The sequence below is a fragment of the Myotis yumanensis genome, unplaced genomic scaffold (genome assembly GCF_028538775.1).
Source record: "Myotis yumanensis isolate MYYU_CA2020_CCGP unplaced genomic scaffold, mMyoYum1.0.hap1 SCAF_3, whole genome shotgun sequence".
In the NCBI taxonomy this organism is placed as follows: Eukaryota; Metazoa; Chordata; class Mammalia; order Chiroptera; family Vespertilionidae; genus Myotis; species Myotis yumanensis.
This window is the reverse complement of record NW_027223754.1, coordinates 82,894,170-82,915,503: the sequence shown is the minus strand read 5'-3', so window position 1 is coordinate 82,915,503 and position 21,334 is coordinate 82,894,170. Positions and strand designations below refer to the sequence as shown.

Here is a 21,334-nt window from a genome sequence, read left to right as displayed (position 1 = left end):
GCGACCCGTGAAAGGGTTTTTCAACCGCCAAAGGGGTCGCGACCCACAGGTTGAGAACCGCTGTTTTAGATGCTCATCCCTTTGCAGTTAGATAACACCCTCTCTACTTCAGCTGCATAGTGGCACATAAATAAGGGCTAGATCCAGAGAATTAACCCCTCCTGTGGCCCAATTGCAGTTTTCCATAAAGGCAACCATAATTGCTCCAATCTGGTTTAATTCTAGGAATTCATTACAAAATTGAAAACCATTGTGTAAGAAAGCCTTCAGACTGTAACACACCTTGAGTCTAACATCTTCCTTTGGCTATAAATACACATGCTCTCTACAGAGTCAAAAGCTGGATAGAGTCTTCTTATACCACGTAGGTCATACCTCTTAGTAGTCTCACACACCTATGTACATCTTTCTTGGCTTGTTTAAAAGATAAGTTCCCATACATCCTAGGAAATACACAATATGCTCCACAAAATGGGGGTCAATCTATATCCCGAACTTTAAAAGCCCCAAAGTACGTTGCATCTTGATCTGGATCCAGTAGTGAAGGGTTGGACACTTCGATGCTTATTTCCTCACCAGACCGTAATTTAAAAAATCCTCCAACATTTATGGAGTAAAAATGGAATTCAGAATTCCCTGACCAGTATTTGGTGCTTCCTCCTTTCATCAGGGTTTGAGAACTGGGGATTTTGATACTGGTTTTAGTGACATAGACCATCAGCTGAAGATACTCCGTATCGAGGTCTCCGGAAGTTTCATGATGGCGAAAGCAAATGTTGGCATACAGGTAATAAAAGCCATCTTGGTTGACTATTAGCTTTCCATTGCTGAAAGTCATGTTGGAGATCTTGGCCCAACCTCGGTCATGGTACCAGGAGGACAGACTCACTTTGTGGGAACCTGAGGAGGGAAGAGGCACATGATTTAAAATTCACCCCTTGAATGACAAGGACATCTTCACAATTCTATGCAGTTAAGAAATTTAAAAAAAATACATGGCATAACAGTCATTATTTCAACAGGAGAATAACTTTTCAGAATTGATCTTCTAAAAGGGGAGAAATACATTAAGATGTACTTAGTGCTCTCTGCTAGGCACCTGAGAAAGTCCAAAGACAAAAATTCATTTTTCCTTCCCTCAGGGTTAAGTATTGTATGTGTTCAAGAAGCAAGTCATGAACCCTGACAGGAGAGGTGCAGCTAATTGCTATGGGAATACACAAGAAGGAGAGATGGTCCCCCAGAGGGACCAAGAGTGACTTTGTTGAGTTATTACTGAGCCTGAGAACACAAAGGAGAAATAGGAGGCAACCAACAGAAGTAGGAAGTCAGTCAAGGGTGAAGGAAGAGAATGAGCTAAAGGCAGTAGAGAGGAAGCCTGAAATAAGTACAGATAACTTTCATACTTCGCAGGATTCTATCTTCTCTTTTAACACATGGAAAACGGTATGTAGAAGGAGATGGAAGTTTGGGTCACAGCAACTTTGACCAAAAGGTCAAACTCCTAAAACTCTATCATCACTGCCAATCTCCCCCTCCTCCAACAGTCCAAATACCTCCCAGTCTCACATAATTTAAACGTTGCTCCCAGAGAAGTTCACAAAAGAACTACTCCTGGCATTGCACTCCCCAGCTTCACAACTTCACGGGATCCTTTGTTCGTTTTGTGGTTTTATTTTTTATGAAATTTATTGGGGTGACATTGGGTGACCAAAGTATCACAAAACCCCCTGATAGACCAGAATTCTTTGTTAGTCCCTTCTCCCTCTGAAATGTGGTGACAGCTATCCCCATGCTACTGTTCTGGAGCAGTAAAAGTTTCTAAAGAATCTTCTAAATCAGCAGTGTGTCCAATGCTTTTAACATTTTAGGGATTTAATGTATCTTATTAGGTCTCTAAAAATTGTCAGTACCTCTATGATAAACCCAATTAATCAATCATTTGTGCTTATGTGGACACTTATTATTCAAGTAGGTATCAACTAGTGCGGGAAAAGTTGTTATACTGTGGAAAATCCAAAAATACATTTTTCCTCCAGAAACCTTGTAAATACTTATGCTAAATGAGGACTATCATCTGTTAAGATTTCAACAAGGCAAAACAGAGTTGAGGAGTCTAAGATTGGGGTTGGATTAGCCTCTACAGCCAATGAAACTATGGAGAAGTCCACTGCTGCCTGCCACCCACAAAAACATCAAGCCATGATGGGACTTAGGCTTAAAGTAGATTCCACAGATCCATCAGAGCTGTCAACCCCTCTGGTTACAGTGACTCCTTGGGAGATTCTTGCAGAATCATAAACCCATACCGGCTATCTTCCCAGTCTGAATCCTGTGGAACCTTGAGTACCTGCAGCTTTCTCTAGAAAGCCACAGCAGGGAGAATTCTCTACTGTTTCTGTAGGACCACTAGGCAGCCTGGAATATGGTCTGGAGACCTCAATAGCAGATGGTTCCAAAAACCAGCCCGGTGGTGGAGCAAGTGGGGGGGCGGGGGGGGGGGGGCGGGTCGACAATGCACAGAGGCCAAGCTACAGTGAGGCAACTCATCTTTAGGCCTGTGGAGTGAAAGCCAATGGTTCCAATCCTTCTGTCCAGGGACAACATATTTACTGAAATCCACATTTCATCCACGGGAGGGCGTTAGAACAAGCCTTACAAGACCTTACAAGCACAGCTACCTCCAGGACCCACCACAGCACAAGTCCTTTTTCATTGGAGGTCCTGCCTCAGGTCATCCTAGGTTAAAACATCCCAGATGTAAACGTCATCCCATGGTCCCAAGTGAGTCAAGATGAGACTACAAGACTATTCATCATATCCTCATAAAAACTAGCAAGTAATTCCACCAGACTGATATAGAGCTACACGACCCATTGACAAAGCTAAGAAAATTCAAGACGTTTCCCATCTCAAATTATTGCGTTTCCTTCTTCTTACACTACTCCCGAATTCAATACTTATACAATCAATTATTTGTCTTATAATTTATATCCTATGATTGCTGTTAGAGAGGAGCAGAATGACAAAGGTGAAGTCTACCCTCTCAATGGGGTAGAGCAGCTGGTGTTAAACCAAAGGCTCGGAGACATGGCTTGGGACGGCAAGGAAGGCATATGAATTAGAGAGGGGAGAACACAGGACCCTTGACTACATACCACTCCCACTATTAGCTAAAACCAGGTGGGAGGTGAGTCATTTCCTACAAAGCATATCTCTGTTTTTATCCACTTATTCATCCATTCACTGATTAATTTAGTTGATCAGTCATTCAGTAAATGACCATTGTGCTTTTTATGGGCATTCCCTCTGTCCACAATTGAGAATTATATAAAGCAGTGTACCCTCAAGGCACTAACCACACAAGTAGTGGAGAAAATGAGAAATGGGCATACACAACGAAAAACAGGACATTTTCATTTCTGCATGTCACATAGCACATGGTTGAAGTTCAGTTAGAGCAATTGACAGTGAAAGCTCAGAGACCAGTGGCAGCAGGAGAGCTCAGCCCAGTGAGGAAACAAAGGAGCCGGAGGACAGGAGGACTAGGATCAAAGAGAGGTGGGCTGAGGAAAGGGAGGATACTGTCCGTGAGGGGAACTGCCCGAGCAGAGGACGGAATACACACAGTAAACTGAGGAGAAAGGACTCCTGAACAGACAGTAGTGGGAAGCAGGATGAGATTTCGCTGTGATCAGGGTGAAGGCCTCTCCTGGCAGATCTGGGTTCCCATCCTTAATGAAGCATGCTGATGGCCTCTTATCCAAGCTCCCTCCCCCAGTCTCCATGGTCACTGCTGTTAGATGTTGGAGAAGAGATAGCTACAGATATTTAGCCCTAAAGAAAGCCACATATTCTGGCCTCACAAAATACTTCCCGATGTATTTTATTCAAGAAGCTTTGCCAATGCATAAGCTAACAGTCGATATAAGGCAGGTTCTGATTTTTCTTGTGTGTAAATAAGTATGAAGCAGGAGCCCAAAATGAACTTGAAAAATTAAAGCCATCTTCCTGTGAAGCATCTAGCACTGGCCAAAACTGGGAGATAGATGGACTCAAGGGCTTATTGGCCCAGCCAGAGGAGCAAATTCTATCTTCTTAAACAGAAGCATACACTAATTCATATCACTCAGTCTCAAATTTAATAGCCATTGGAAAGTAACCAGAAATTTTGCCTTGTTTTTTGGCAATGATTTGATTCTAGGTGCCTGGAGAGAGAGCTTTGAAACTGCAGCATGCTTGTTCTTGGCAAACAGACTCTGGCACAGTTTAATGCAATATTTTTTCACATGCTCTTTGAAATGAACTGAAGAGATAAATGCAGAGTACATCCATAGCACACACAGCTGATACATCAAGTATTAATTTGATTGCCTTTGCTAACATGCAAAATAGTTTTACACTCAGAAAGTTGGTGTAGCTACACCGTAAGGCACACATACACACACAGAAAGAAAATTTGTTTATGAAGCAAGTATCTGGGACAGGATAGAATAGATAGTTTAGGAAAATCATCTAAAAGCTAGAGTTGGTTTCTCACTTTCTATGTCTGCAGTCGGGAAAAATCCCTCCATGGCTTATGCTATGATGATAGTGGCTTCAAAATTGTTTACTAAAACCTGAATTTTTTTTTAACTCCAAGAAATATCTGCCTTAAATCATTTTTACAACAAAGTGGAATATGTATAATTATTTAATTAAACTCAAATAACAATAACAAATTGTGTTCACTGGGTACTTACTAAATGTCAGCTTCCATAAAGGAATGTTACTGCATTCCTCATTAAGTATTCATAGCTCCCCATGAGGTAGATACTACCACCATCCCAGTGAAGAAGCTGAGGCACAAATTATGCCAATAATCTGCACAAAGTCACACAGCCTGTAAACAGTACAGTGGGGCCAGGAACCCAGGCAGTCAGATGTTAGAGCCCCTGCCTATAAAATCTATATCTTACAAAAAAAGAGGAACATGAATTTCTCTCCCTCTGACTAATCCAATTGGCAACAAGGTACTTAGATAACAACCTATCGTGTAAAAAGCATAAACTTGGGAATCAACCAGAGTGGAATTCAACTTCTAATCCTGCCACCACCGTGACCTTGAGCAGGTAACTATGTGAGACCTCAGCTTCCTTGTCTGCCAATCTGAAATAACCACTACCTTGTAGGGTTGTAGTAACGATGAGAGACAGGAATTCAGAGTGAAATGCCTAATATATAGTATGTTGAATAAATGACATAATAATAAAAACGATAATGTTCAATTGTCACTCGATCATAATGTTCCTTGTAATATTTTTGGTGCTCGAATATCCCAAGATAGACTAAGCAGTGGGGATTCTATGATGAAATAGCTGGGCATTCAGGTTGATGTAGGCCCAGAGTTTTGGCTTTCCTCATTTCCAAAAGATAACCAAGTCTCCAGTTTATTGAGCTAAATTCCCCGCCCCCCCGCCCCCCCCCCGAGAAAGTGATAACCTGCTGAAGAAGGAGAAGTATGTTTCATTTCAAAGAGGGCTACTGCCTCTTTTTTTTTTTTTTTTTTTTTTTTTTTTTTTTTTTTATTTTCCTCTTAAAGTATTACAAAGGGTATTACATAAGTATCCTTTCCCCCCCCCCCCCCGCCCTTGACAAACCACTACCCTCCCTTACCCCCCAGTGTCTTATGTCCATTAGTTATGCTTATATGCATGCATACAAGTCCTTCGGTTGATCTCTTACTCCCCTCCCTCCTGCCCCCCAACTCTCTCTGGCCTTCCCACTGCAGTTTGACAATCAGTTTGAGGCAGCTCTGCCTCTGTATCTATTATTGTTCAAAAGTTTGTAATGGTCTTTATTATCCATGAATGAGTGAGATCATGTGGTATTTTTCCTTCATTGACTGGCTTGTTTCACTTAGCATAATGCTCTCCAGTTCCATCCATGATGTTGCAAATGGTAGGAGTTCCTTCTTTTTAACAGCAGCATAGTATTCCATCGTGTAGATGTACCACAGTTTTCTAATCCATTCATCTACTGATGGGCACTTAGGCTGTTTCCAGATCTTAGCTATGGTGAATTGTGCTGCTATGAACATCTGGGTGCATATATCCTTTCTGATTGGTGTTTCTGGTTTCTTGGGATATATTCCTAGTAGTGGGATCACAGGGTCAAATGGGAGTTCCATTTCCAATTTTTTGAGGAACCTCCATACTGCCTTCCATAGTGGCTGCACCAGTCTGCATTCCCACCAGCAGGGCTACTGCCTCTTAACTATCACTCTGTCAAGCATCTAGCTGGAATTCTGCAGGAGATGGCTGAGTATATGACTACTGGATAAATTCATGTACCTCACAGATAAGCACTGGGGATGTGTCAATTTTAGCTTGGGTAAATATAGATGAGCATAATAAGGGATTGTCCTTCCCAGTTATGCAATTTAATTGGCAATCATCCTAGATAATAAAACCCTAATATGCAAATCGACCCAACGGCAGAATGACCTGCAGAACGACCAGTCGCTATGACATGCACTGACCACCGGGGGCAGCTCCTGCATTGAGCGTCTGCACCCCCTCCCAGAGGGAGGGGACTAGAGGCGGCGGCAGGGGGTAGGGGGACGGGGAACAGGCAGCACCGGGCCGTCAGCCAAGGTCGGTGCCAGCAGCCCCCCCCCCCCCCCCCATCGCCCCGCACACTAGTCACCCCCACAGATGGCCCTGATCGCCGGCCAGGCTTAGGGACCCTACCCTATATGTTGGGAACAGTCTCTTAGATTTCAAAATTAAAACCTGACAAGATTATTCTAACTCTGAAAAAAAAGAGAATGATGCAGCAATGATATGCATGGACGCTGGCTTGCACATTTTGTGATCAGCCTTGATTCTGACACTTATAACTTTGTGACAAAGCCAATTACTTAACTTCTCTCTGCTTCAGTTTTTCCACCCATAAGATGGGGAAATGGTACTACTGCCTCAGAAGGATCATGTTATGTACTACTTTTTATAATCAGGGCAAAAATATGTAGCTTCCCTTACAACAGCAAGATGCCTTTCACCTGTATGAAAAGTATGGTCACTGGTGCATGCAGCATCCCAGATTGCGAGAGGGATGTCCGGCTGCCAGTTTAGGCCCGACATGCCCTGAGGGGTCCCGGATTGTGAGAGGATGCAGGCCAGGCTGAGGGACCCCCCACCCCCATGTATGAATTTCATGAACTGGGCCTCTAGTTTAAAATAAACCACTCGATGATCTGAAAATTAATATAGTAATAATATCCAGTCTGACATGCTTGCCAATCACTGTTTCCACAGTGTGGATCACCAATTGAAGACTAAGTGTCTTTCTTCTGATCTAGAAGTTAAGGGCTCTCAAAAATTTGGTAATAAGGTTGATAATAGGTTTGAGTATTCAAATGGGCTGATAAATGACTCTTGAAATATTTTGCAAGCTGGATACAAATGAAGCTTACCTGATGGGATGTCAGTGGCATTAATAGTGAGATGAGCATAAGGTTGGGTATCAGGCTTGCTCCTCCTGGCCAGATCTAACCATGAACCTTCCACTGTAGCTGGATATGAGAGAAATCATATTAGCCCAAAGACAAGTGACCTTATGGAATTTCAAGTATTCATACATATCCAAACTTACGTTTTTCTGCTCTGATGTGTTGAGATCTAACAATATGCTGTAATTCCTGAAATAAAAAGAAAGAGTCTTATTTACACATTCTTTCGGTAAAGCAGTAAGAATTTAGGACTATTGGACATACCATAAATGAATCCTCTTTCCCTTAAAATATGCCAGAAGTACACAGGGAGTAAAATTCCTTGTTATTCTAGGTAGCTATCAAGGGGAGTACACTCCAAAAAATTATGTTGAAGTGCTTAAAAAGTAGACTGCATACTTACTATCTAACAAAATACTTTGGACAATAAGAAGAAATAAAAGACAATGTAAATTATAAAACAGAAAATAATTGAACATAATTAAAAATTTGTAACAGTTACACAGATGGGGATGAAGTTAACTAGGAAAATAACAATTACCACAGAATACAGGACAGTCTTAAATTTTAGGGAGGTTCTTTTATGTCTATTTCATTAGTGAATTTCTGTCATAACACTACAGGAAACAGAATGATGCCTAGCTACCAGTGGTTAGTATTTTATTTTAAAAAATCACAATGTTTAAAGTACTACTTGGAAGTCTAAGAGCTTTTGGAGTACCAATAATTAACTTAAATAATGCTGCAAACAGAGGTTTAGAAGCATGATTCAAAAAAGGAAAGAACACAAGTCCATAAAGAGTGTAGGTAATTGAATATCTCAATGTGAGTACTGTGAATGAAGGACCCAACAAGTAACTCCATCTCACCTGAATCAAGACCTTAGCTACCATTAAATAGGTGGAGTGAATAAAACCTTGGGCTTTGACCTCAGTTCAAATCCGTGCTCAGTTCGAATCAGCTGCCTATTACACTGAGGATATTAATAGCAACTCTATCATACGGCAATTGTGAAGAGTCACTGAGATAATGCATGTAGGCACGTAGCAGAGTGTAAACACCAGAACTGCTCTGGAGAGATTCCTGATTTCTGTTGTTGGAATGACCATGCGTGCTAAGCATCCCCGTCCATGACGGTTAAAGGATGGGCCATGGAGTTTAAGTTCTTTGAGTGTCTGGAGAGAATCGCTTTGAGAAAGATGATAAATAGATGATAGATACATAGACCCAACAACACAACTTCAACTGTTAGCAGTTGGGAGTGTTCTAGAGATAAGACAACACTGATTCTTTTCTTTACCTTTAGGACCCCTACGAGAGATGAGAATCTATTCAATTTTTAAAGACCCTTAGAGGAGACAGCCCAGCAATCTTCAGTTACCTGTTCTAAAGTCCTGAAGAAATCACAGTGTGACTGACTTATGGAAAGAGACTTTAGGGGTGTATGCAGTGCCACCTTCTGTCCTTGCTTTGACACAAGGCACTGCACTGCACAGCTGCAGGCAATTCTAGGCAAATAGTAGCCCCTTTTGAGTTGAACAAGGCAGAGACCCTTACCAGGCTTTGCTTTTCTCCCTACTCCATCCAAGTTTTATTTCTTTCCCCTGATGACCTCCTATCTCCCATCTCTTACCATTGCCTTTGGATTTCCAGTTCTACCCTGACATAGAATTTCCTGATTTGGTCTCTGCTGCATTTACAGCAAAGATGTTATATATGCACAATGCATCTTTATAAATTTTATATACCTATGTAAAATATAGAAATGTGTGTGTATATATATATATGTATATATATATGAATATATATATATACATATATATATATGAATATATATCCTTATACTTTTATAATGGGTATATATTTATAGTACAATATCTTTATACATTTATATATACAATATATGTTTACCTGATTACTATCTCTTAAAACATTGGAATAGGAACCTTGATGACAGAGTAATTTAAAATTGTCTACCCCTCATTTTCCCTGTAGCCCTGCTGTGCCTCGTCATCCAAGGGAAGGAGGAGCAGAGGAGGAAGCAATGCCAAGTATGGTCTGCAAATTCCTGTTTCAGGCTTTTCTACTGAGAAATACAACTTGTTGTTGAGAAAAACATGGAAAGAGCCTTTGTGGGAGCTCAGTTTTCAGACTTGAGCATCCATCACAGTCTCTCAGAGGTCATGTTGAAACAGAGTCTCTGATCCAGGTCTGGGGTGGGGCCTGAGAATTTGCATTTCTAATAGGTGAGTGGTGCTGCCGGGCCTGGGGCCTCAATTTGAGGACAGCAATCCCTCTCACATCCCAAAAGACACCAGAGACGGGCAATCTGAGATTTTCTTGAAGCTTGAGATGGAGGCTAAAGCAGCATCAGGCTCCAGTCACTGATTAGTTGGCAGGGAAAATTTGTTCTCTCCCACCTGGGAATGAGCTTCTCCTGCCCATTTCATCAGTGGTTTCTAGGTCAGAGCTGTCACAGATTTGTTCTGTTACAAGAAAATTCAATAACCAGCACCGTTCAGAAGCACTTGCAATGTGTGCTATAAAAAAAAAGTAAGAAACTGTGTCATAACCAAGGATGAATTAAAAATTCTAGCTGAAGACTCATAAGGCAATGCTGCTTTCATGTTATATCTGTTGTAGGTATCCAGGAATTGCAATTTCTCTCTGAAACGCTACAGGGAAGTTTCCATGTGAAAAGGGGGTACATGATGTGTCTATAACCTCATTCTACAAAAAAAAAGTGTGTTCTCAATATCTGTTCTTGTATCTTTACCCCCTCCCAACTTTTTGCACCCCAAGATTATTGTTCTTTGTCTGTGTAGATAACAACCACAAACAACATTCTTCTAAGCCTACACCTTTAGGGTGCCCTGGCCCCAAGCCCAGCCAGTCTAACTCAATTAGATACTGAGTCGTTTGTAAAAGAAACTCCGCAGGTGATTCTAATATATAGCAGGTAGTGAGAAACATTATTACTAATTCAGGGTTCCCTTGAACAGTTGTTTGGTGACATCTCTATTTAGTCATAGATTTATGATACTCTCACAATTTATATATATTCCACATATTGAAAATTAAATCATCTCTTACATTCATAGCCAACAAAGTGTTTTCCCTTACATTATCATATTTGATTCAGAGTCTGGGTAACTATTACTAACCTCATTTTTTAGGAGGCAGAGAGAGAATAAGAACCCACCTTATACAATTGGGACTTGAACCCAGGCCTTCTGACTCTTTTTTAGAGCTAAAAGCCCATACCCATTTTTAAGATATAGTCATCAAACATACTCCTGAAAGCTGGTGGCAGGGGGGATATTAACGGCCAGTGATGGGCTTCAGAACACACTACCCCAAAAAAATGATACCTCGGCATACTGAATACTTTAAGCTGAAGGAATCTGAGAAACATCAGATGCAGGAAGGACTGACTACCTGCCCTTCTTCTTATTCCCTGAAGCAGGTCATAAGACCCTCAAGTGAGCGATGCTCCCCAAACCTGGAGGAAGGGAACATCCTTATCTTTAAACCCAAAGGATGCTGAGAAAAATCAGAATGAAGGCCTTGCTAAGTTCCCCCCAGTTTACTGCCCTTACCTCACGCCCTTTTGTCCTAGCATATTTTCCCACACCTTTCCACTCTTCACCAAACCTAGTATAAGCATTCAGGTTAACCATTTCTTCAGGTCTTCATTTCCTTGTGAAGTTCCCCATGTCACATAAAACATGTAAATTTGCGTACTTTTCTCTTGCTCATCTGTCTTTTGTCAGTCTAAGTTACAGGGTTCCAACTGGAGAACTGAGGAGGGTAGAGGGGAAAAAATCTTTTTTTTTCCTTCCCCACACATGTCAAGAGGGTGGTTCCTTCCCTGAAGTAATGACTCGGAGAGGAGGCACAGCTTGACTGGGGATATGACAAAAAGGAGCCTCCACATCAGGAAATATGGCCTTAGAATCCCCAGGGGCTTTGGAAAACAATGGGCTTAGAGGTGGCTGAGCCATGTTCAGGGCTCGTCTGGTGAACCCCCCAAACTAAGCCATGCAGGTCCTGGGCATGAAGGGGCATCCTGTCCAAGTCCACTGCACAGAGCAGAAGCCATTTCTCCCCAAATTAATACTTAGGATATCTGGCCTCATCTGTCCACAGTGACGAGCATGGATCTTTCTCAAATTCCCTCCTAATTAATATTTTTCATTTTCAAGATCATAGGAACTCCTTCTGAAGCACTATCCAAATTCACTCTGACAATTCCATTTACTTTTTAAGCTTTGAATTTACATTCATTTTCATCCACATTGTTCCTCTACGTCTGTCAAATCAATTGGTATGTTTTAAAATTTGCAGAGTTCTTTAGTCCCCAATCTTATCATTCAAGCATTGTTTCTGGTTGCTTTAAATTCAGAAAGTTCTGATCTAATTTGGGAAAAACACTACAAAGAACATCCTAATTCCTCTCCTCTGAACAAATTATTCAAATGCAAGAGATCTTTTTAGAAAGCATTTTTATCTTATTTTAAATCCAGTTGTACATGAATTTTTAAAAGCCCTCTGGATAAACATCCAATGCAAGTATATGTTGTCTACACTATCAGAATGCCCAGAGATTTGCAGAGAAGTGTGGATAGCTTGGACACACCTCCCAGCAAACAGCTTCCAGCAGAAACGAGAAGCAGTCTCCAGGGTGAGGAAGCTGGGCAGAAGGCCTGCCCTGCATTCTTCTCTTGGCTAAGAGCCACTAACGAGAACCCAGTGTCCTACTCCCTGAGAAGACCACAGATCTGCCTTCTCAGAATACAGCGTGTTTAGTATCTGTTACATGCAAGGGACAAAAGGAATTCCCTCTGGGTTCTATAAAGTACTCATGACAATACCTGTAAGTTGCTAAGAAAATTCACCTGAATGAATGAATGTATTTATGGTCACACTATAACAAGTAGGCTTTTCAGAGGATTTAAGTAATTTTAGATAAGCATAATTTGGGCCTAAATCGTGATAGCTTCATTTCACCCTTCAAAACAGGACAAAAAGGAAAACTAAACCACTGGTCAGCATCCAAGGAAATCTCTGCCAAGTCGAGGATAAAAGAAATCTTCTAGCACACTGCCACCTAGTGGACGCTGTCCGACATTGACAAGCCTGAGGAGCCACCGCCAGGCTTCACAGATTTGAAACTGCCCTCCGCCCCCACTCCAACGTCTAAAAACAATAGAAATGAGGAAATTTCACAACATTTTTTTAAATCTTCTCATTGCGGTATTTTCCTATTTAGACTGCATTCACTTTTCATCTTTGCTGTCAGAGTACGTTTGAGCAGACAGGAAAACAAAGGATAATGAATTTTTTTTAATCTCAACTTTTATTTCACTCACAGAAAAATGCTGGGATTTCACAATGTCGCCTCCAGGAAAGAAAGTACACAAAGGATCGATGTGATTGTGTAACTGTGGTCTCTAACACTGCTGTCCTTCAACTTCTCCTGAACTCAACCTCCAAGAAGTGCAATTCCCAGGGGCATGACAGGGGAAATGAAGAGTACAGACCATGTCTGCAGTCTTTTGGGACCAGCCAGGCTGATGTTCCTCTTTTTAAGGGTTTTAGGATCTTTTGCCAAACATAGGAGGAGACAGACATCCCAGAACTGGCTCAAACTCAATAAGTCTGGGCCACTTAGGAGAGATTGTCCTGGATAAGAATAAACATAAACACCTAGGAGTATTTTCAACTCCTGTGAGCAGTTTTGGGAATTTTGCTCCAGGGAATTTTAACATTCTCCACAAATGGTAGCTAAGCCTGCCTCTGCAAACTCCGCTGGTGACTGCCCCAAACAAGACTTCGGTAACATTCCAATTCAGGAGTGATGCTATTAAATTGGGCTTAAGTTTGTTTGACTGCAGTGGGGGTTTCTGTCTTACAAAATAATATAAATAGATGTGAGTTCCCACTGAGGACATCCCCAGCTGTAAAGATTCCCTGAAAAGGTGAGATTGCCGGAGTCTGGGTTTATCAGGCTGGAAATCCCCCCTGTGCATCGGGATGTGCATTGTGTGATCCGGGCGGTACCTGGCGATCTGAGCACAGAAGAAGGAATCTGTACACCAGATGCTTTGGAAACCACTGGCACAGCTCGTAGCCAGGGTCTCAGGCGGCTGCCTCCCTCCACAACTCCAGCAGCAGCTGCAGGGACAGCTGGCTGGTTGAACAAGGATGTAACACCCCGCCTGACAGATACAACACAGGGTTCATACACTTGTTAACATATGTAATGCATTTATTTTAACATCTTAATGATAACCTTCATGTCATTCTTCTCCAACTTGATACATTAGTGCATTCGTCAGCCACGTTAGCACACGAATGCCAGACGTGGGTACTTTCTGAAAATGAGTAGCCAATTTTCTATTCCTGCGAAGAAGTCCTGCAGATGTCCCCCTTGTAAATAGCTCAGAAACCCATGACCTCCTCTCCAGCGGGAGGACCACTGCCTTCCTTCAAGCTTCCAGCGTTTCTCATTGGGATTGCAGGAAGGCCTTCCACCGCCTCTCCCGGCCTGCTCTCCTCACCCCGAGAGAGTCCCACACAGGAGCACGCTCCTTCTCTCTGAGAACCCTCCAGTGGCTGCCCAGGGGCTTCCAGAACAAGCCCACATTCCTTACCAGGTGTAAGGCCCAGAGGGGAGAGCATTCTGAGATGGAAATGAAAATTACAGCACCAGCGAGTACAAGACACAGAACGGTTAGCCTTGTTAATAGCTGTGGACCAGCTCAGACCAAAGACTGCTCACATTCCTGTCTGTGGGAACTTCGGGCTACTGTCCAGGTGGCTATTTCCATAGATAGCTAAGCCAGGCACCATCCAACTCCAGGAGCCTCCGCTTCTTGTCACACTCGGGCTCCCCGCTGCCCACAGCCCATCCACAGGAGCACCTTTCCGGGTGAGTTCTGCCTGTCCCAGAGCTGCCCGCTTCACCTTCTCCCACCGCCCCCTTGCCTACGGCTAATGTCAGCTCTCAGGGGCTCACATCTTTCTCCCCTCCTGTACCTGATGGGTAGAGATGTTTGCAAACCCCGAGAGGATGCACGCCGTGTCTCTCCCACCCGGCCACGCTGCTGGTGTCTAGCTAATTTTTTTCTTTGATTTTGGTGTTTTGTTTAACAGGCCTCACACAACTACTGCTCCAGGCTCTCCCACTATTCCCCTGTGCCCCCAAGCCCCACCGCCCTAAAGATACCCCTGAACACCAACACCAAAGGTGCCAGCCACACGGAACTACTTGTGGTCAGTTTTCCCTGCAAGCATCCTGCCCTCGGGGTCGTGCAGATTTTTGTGTACAGCTGCTCCCTCAGGCAGCTCGTGTTTAATTGTAAAGGTTTTATTTCCATGGCATTCTTGGTTTACAAGGCACAGAAAACATGCCCACCAGGTGCTGTGCAGCAACTGAAGAGACAGGATTAGCATCGCTGTCTCAGCCTCTGACTTTCCTCCACCCCAAAAGCTCACACGGACCTTCAAATCCACAGAACGTGGGGGACATCCTATCTGCGCCTGGATAGAGACCCCCCGGTTCCATACGAAGAGTCAATGGGGATCATTCAAAACATACCTCAAAGCAAAGTAAGATAGATCATGACTTGGACTTAGGTGTCTATCATGACTGGTCTAGTGAAGGCTGTGGTCAGCCCGGGTCCCCTGGAGCAGAGCCCTGCAGGGTCCCAGGACAGGAGGGGATGGGAGCACTGGGCAGAGGGGGGCAGCTCCTCACCAGCGTCCCAGCAGGAAGCAGGGGAGAGGAGAGAGGAGAGAGGAGACAGAGCACCGCCCTCTAATCCTGAAGGTAAGAGCCATCTCTACTAAAATTGGTAACTTTGCATTTTGATCCTTGAATACTTTGTCTTACTAGAAATTACTGATGCAAAACATTCTCTCAAAGACAAAGTCTCTAAATGTGCATTCTACCTCCCTCCCACTCAAGTACCCGCTTTTAACCTCCTAATCTCTCACTTCCTAACTGAACCAGCTGCCGCCATCCCACGACCATCTCTCAAAATCCTCAGTGAAGAGCTTGACCCAATGTGGACTGGCCTCCTCCTCCCACCCCCAGCACGGTCACCAGGGGCTCATTTCTCTCGGAAGAGTCTGCTGATTGGAAAAGACACGTCTTTGCAGACAGATAAGGCACTCTCCCCACCAAAGGGCTGAAGAAGAGAGTGCCCTTGTTTTCCTAAAGCAGAGGGATGCTTTCCTGGCAGCGTGATGGCTGTACTGGGAACAGAAAATTAGTTTTTATTGTTTAACCGTCATGGTTTAAATGAGGAAGCTTCTGCCACAGTTAAAGGTCCCCTTGGGTTTTCATAAAGCAGCCTTAGGACAGCAATATTAGTCTTCATAAACAGCCCAATTTTAAAATGTCTTGTGCTATGGTACTTGTTTAAAAAGTGTAATGCAAGGGTTTGGCAGAGTAACTGCAGTGGCGCATGTTGGGCTAACTGTGCGATTTACCATGGCTCTGCTTTCTTCTCCTCGTTAAACATAATCTTGCCTCCTGACATTCACAGAACCTCGTCTCCTCTGAAGAAGGCCGACCCTCACACATCCACCCCAGTGTCCCTGACTGCTGGGATGAGACTCCAAGAGGAGCAGAGGTGCCAGGCCAGCCACTGTGGACAGATGAGGCCAGGAAGGAAAGGGGCAGAGGGCCAGCAAAGGGCCTCTAGCCTCGAGGTTCCTAAGGTGTTCGTGCTCCAAAGAGGGAAGAAACTCCCCTCTTGAAGAGGCAGGAAAAACACCATGCTTGGGAGTGGCCTCTACCTCGCCCGTAGGAATCTTACATGGCGAGTTGCTAGCAATATTACACAACCTGCCATTTGATGACCAAAAAGTAGGGATGGGCAGAGATCACTCGCTTATTCATTAAACGGGATCTTTACACTTTCATTAAGCCTCACTGGGGAGAGAACCTAAACATCACACGTGAGTGAGCCAGACCAATGCCAGACTCGCACAACTGATGCAATGACGGGGTGAATGCAAGAAGCCCTGGCGTGCATAGGAGGGGTTCCTAACCCCAAAGATGGGCAGCTGGGCCTCAGTGTGGGCCTCCTTCAGAAGTAATGCCTGAACTGAATTTTGAAAGACAAGTAGAAAACTGACTACACAAAGAATGGTCTGGAATGGCATCAAAAGGACGCATCACTCATTCATCCATTCATTCCACAAAGTCTACTGGAGGCAGTGAGGGGCCAGGAGTCTGTGGGGTGCTCAGGATGCTTGTTTCACGAGTCACAGCAGGAAGCCAGAAGGACCGGGCACAGCCAGGTTGGGGAGCTTCGGGCACTTCACTTTGGTGGGGTCACTGAGCACAGATGGAACTCTCCCAGACCTTGAACCTCAAAAAGTTCAAGCCAACATGTGTTGTCTGGTCATGTCAGATACAGACTGCTCTCTGCTATTTCCAAGGCCCACCTTTTTACACCACACAGGCTTGACTCTACTTCTCACGTACAGTCACTCCATTCACCAATGTAGTCCTGTCCTCCGGGGGCTCTCACCTCTTAGAATGCTCACAATACCTTCTTAGTCCCAGGCACTATATACAGCCCTCCTTCAAAGACAGCCCAGCCCTATTAGGAGAGGATTTCCAAAATCTTAGACTCTAGTCCTGAACGATCAAATCAGAGTCTTTGTGAAAGATCTGGGAACCTCTTATTTGATTTATTTGTTGTTTTAAACAAGGGCCCCAAGTGGTTAAGAGCAATAGGTTTGGGAAACACTGCTCTAGGGCACCCTTCTCTCCAGTTCCACAGGCTGCACTTCTCCGGGGGTCAGCCACTCCGGGTGGAGCAATCCAGTCTGTCCTTTACTACCGTCCTCCCAAACCCAGGACCCTCTGTTTTGTTCACTTCCAACATCTTAGCCCGAGATCCCATGTCACACAATTAGATGCCCCTCTTTCAGGCATGTCCTTCCTCTTCTCCGTTTTTTAAAACATGTCAAATCACAATAGCTTTCTAACCATGCCGGGATACTTCTAGCATGAAGATAAGCCCAACGCTGATGGCACCACCCACAGGTTATTTCCCTCTTGCAAACCATCCTATCTTCTGCCCCAGGTCTGCCCTGAGATTGAGCACATCACAGTCAATAGCCCCTGGTTGGACAAAAGCAGACAATGGCCTTAAAGTTGTAGGAAAATTCTGTGGGTCTTACTTCAGCTTTCCCATAAAGATAGCTTTTATAAATGCTAGATATGACTGGGTTTGATTGAATTGCAATTCCCAAAACTGTTATGGCAAACAGCGATGAAATCCCATTGGAAAACCACTGCATGACTAACATCTTGATTTGGGAACAACAGTGCCCCAAACCCCAAGTTTCCTTGTGGGTTTACAAGAAACTTTCTTGGGACACATATTCTTATATACAAAGGCAAAGAAATAATGAATGGAGTTTAATTTTTTCCCCTTGTTTTGGTGTGTGTGTGTGTGTGTGTTTAACTAAAAAGCAAACATAAAATAATATCTATATAACAATTCCAATTATAAGAAGCTAACATCTACTCAAATTCTAATTTATTTCTTATGTACTTTAGTTTAAAAAAATGGAAATAGGCTTCTTATAATAATTGACATTGGAATTCTAAGGGATCAGCTTTACATATCAAAAAAACAAACACTCTTTCTGATGAACTTTCTGATTTTAAATTAATGTTCTTAAATCCACAAAACCTACTACCAACTGCAGATGATCAAGGTTTATTCAAAGATCACAGAGGCATATGCCTAAACAGACTTTCAGAAATTTCTCAAAAAGATGCACGCTGTTAAATTTACTTTTAAATTTCTCTCTTTCCTACAAACTAGATAATTCTAAAGTATTTTAAACTTTAGAAAATAAAATCTTGACCATTCAAATTTTTCATGGATTTGTGTATTCACAGAGTTAATTAACTCTTGCTCATATAGTAAGCCCACTTCCTTGCTCACATAAGGTTTAGTGAATATCAGTAACTATCATTGTCCCTAGAATCCATTCTCTCCTATTCTAATTAGTTATAGGCAATCCCCTTCCTCAAGCTTTGGTGGGCAATGGCCACTCAGCTTGAAACAACACTGTGCAGTCACCTTGGTAGAGAGGTTGGTCTTTAAAAAAATGTTTTTATTAATTTCAGAGAGAGGAAGGGAGTGGGAGAGATAGAAACATCAATGATGAGAGATAATCATTGATTAGCTGTCTCCTGCACATCCCCATTGGGGATCAAGTCTACAGCTGGAGCATGTGCCCTAACTGGGAATCAAACTGTGACCTCCTGGTTCATAGGTCAATGCTCAACCACTGAGCAACACTGGCCTCGCAGCAAGAAGTGGTCTTATGCATAAGTTCCACCAATAGTATACTGCTAGAGGTGAGGATGTGTCATTTCCCAGGTAGTGGCCTCAGTTTTTCTTCTTCCTTTTCCTCTGTCTGGAAACAACAACAAATAAAGAAGCTAGCTTGGTCCTAGAGATAGAAGGCACCTGTTGAGGATGGAGGAGCCTTCCCACCAGCCCTGAACTGCTCATCTCTAGACTATTGCATGCAAGAGAAAACTTGCATTTTATTTAGTTCACTGAATGATGGGTCTCTGTTACAGAAGCATAGATTATTCCAAATAACAGTGAATATTTCATTGAGATCAAAGCTTGTTAATTTTTGGGTACACAGTTCTTAATATTAGGGAATATTTTGCATTTACATTGTGAATCCTGCAGGAGATGAGGTTAAGTATGTACTGATCTCAAGGAAATAAAAAGAATTTCAAGTAAGAATACATTTTTCAATAATGATGGCTCTCTGGTCTTACTCCCCATTTTCCAGTAGGTATTTGGAGGCTCAGAGATTCACTGACTCCAGGAAATTCAGTTGATCCTTAAAAATGTGTGTGTTTGGGACAGACTGTCCAACCTATGAGGGAAGGCAAGGGGGTAAAGGGGTAAGAGATCAACCAAAGTTCTTGTATGCACGCACATGAGCATAACCAAAGGGCACAGACAGTAGTGGGCGGGTGGGCGGTGAGGGCATGTACTGGGGGGTGGGAGTGGCCAGGGAGAGGTCAATGGGAGGAAAAGGAGACTCATGTAATACTTTAAACAATAAAGAATTTAAATTTAAAAAATCAAAGTCTTTCTCAATAAAAATGACTAACATAAACAGACACACACAAAAATGTGTGGGTTTGGGGCACCAACCCCTGAACAGTTGTAAATGCACATATAACTTCTGACTCCCCAAAATCTTAATTAGTAATAGCCTGCTGTTAATAGGAAACCTTACCAATAACAAAAACAATCTATTAACACATTTTGTATGTTATATGTATCATATATTATATTCTTCCAAAAAAGTAAGCTAGAGAAAAATATTCATGTTAAAGTGATCTGCTTAGTTCAAACCCATGTTGTTCAAAGGTCAACTGCAGTTAGTCAAGAATATAAGAATATACAAACAAGATAACTTATTGGTAGTTGTGATTGGCCTTTCATATTCTGGAGTGAAATTGGAGAGTTTTATAAAATTGTACTCATAAAAGGAGCCAGAGCCATGTCTTTAGTTCACATTACAGACCAGCTTCTATAGAGTTTGTAGGCTATGGAGAGGTGAAGAGAGCTGGGACTAAAGGGGGAAATCAGGATGAAGATAACTTGTAACAAAAATTAACCTGCATTATTGCCTCAGGTTATAATATTAATAATTAACAATCCTAGCATTGAAAAGACATCAAATAAATGAGAACTAGGTTTATAACATTTCGAATGGCTTTATGAGTTGGCTGATGTCTGCTTTTATTTCAAAATATTAGTTTACAGAGTTCCATAAGTCATCAAATATTTATTTGTTCATTTCCTTCATTCTAAATTAGGTGTGATATACTCATACAATATGAGCAAAATAGCTGTCGTTCTCATCCTGATGGAGCCTGTAGCTTCATTCCATGATTTCTAAATATTTCTGATTGTGCAGCTCTTTCAGAAAAACAATTAATAATCAATCCCAAATGTACATATTTCTTAAATATTAAGTAAAAAAAACAACAACTCCTGTACAGGGGTTGGCCAAAGCAGATTTACAGTTGTGACTATGTGAAACACAGTTTATTCTTGTATTTTTATTTATTTATTTATTTATTTATTTATTTATTATTTTTCTATGGGAATAACTGTAAACCTACTTTGCCCACCTCTATATATTTGGTACATTCTAAAATGGTCTCAAACACATAGCTTTTTAAAAAATCTAATACTAAAAAATACATGTACATGTAAATCCCCATGCTTCCTTCCCACGTCCTGGGGGATCATCTTGAATATACTAAAAAACTCACTTTGGAGAGCAAAGTGATTGTGCAATTATTATATTGATCTCTCTCTTGCATATCGTTCTTTCAACTACCTTTGCAAGTAAATTTCAGGAAGTTCTTCGCAAATAGGTATCCAATGTGAAATCAACAATCTGGCGTACTGAAGTCAGGTAGTCACAGCCCCAGGTGCTCAGGATGGATATTTAGTGCGTGAACCGATGGCTTTCCACCAAGCCTGGCCAGAGGTGTGAGGGCCCAGTGCCTCGCTGCCTGCGTGGGGCAGGCCTATGCCTAGGCCTGAGCTCTCTGCTCAGCTCCTCAGGCTGGCAGAGGCCACAGAGGCTGCCAAAGCTGGAAACAGGAATTGCTCTATAAATCGGACACCGTATTTGTACTAATGTTTTCTTTATTGTCACAGACTGTTATGATAGACTTTGAAAACTGTGGTTGGTAGGGCTGGATCACTAAGAGGCTTCAGAGTTCTGTGCTAAAGGGGGAAAACAGCCAAG

At 42.5% G+C, this 21,334-nt stretch overlaps 1 protein-coding gene across 1 annotated transcript in view; it reads right to left on the bottom strand.

Moving 5' to 3' along the window:
* Nucleotides 1–478: 478 nt before the first annotated feature.
* The window catches only part of TNFSF11 (TNF superfamily member 11), a 32,225-nt gene continuing 11,369 nt past the window's right edge, over nt 479–21,334 (bottom strand). Inside the window, exons 3-5 of the mRNA XM_070407457.1 lie at nt 7,636–7,681; nt 7,457–7,555; nt 479–900 (exon numbers count right to left, since the gene is read on the bottom strand). Coding sequence (XP_070263558.1) covers nt 479–900; nt 7,457–7,555; nt 7,636–7,681 — 567 coding nt within the window. The remainder of the gene's footprint in view (nt 901–7,456; nt 7,556–7,635; nt 7,682–21,334) is intronic.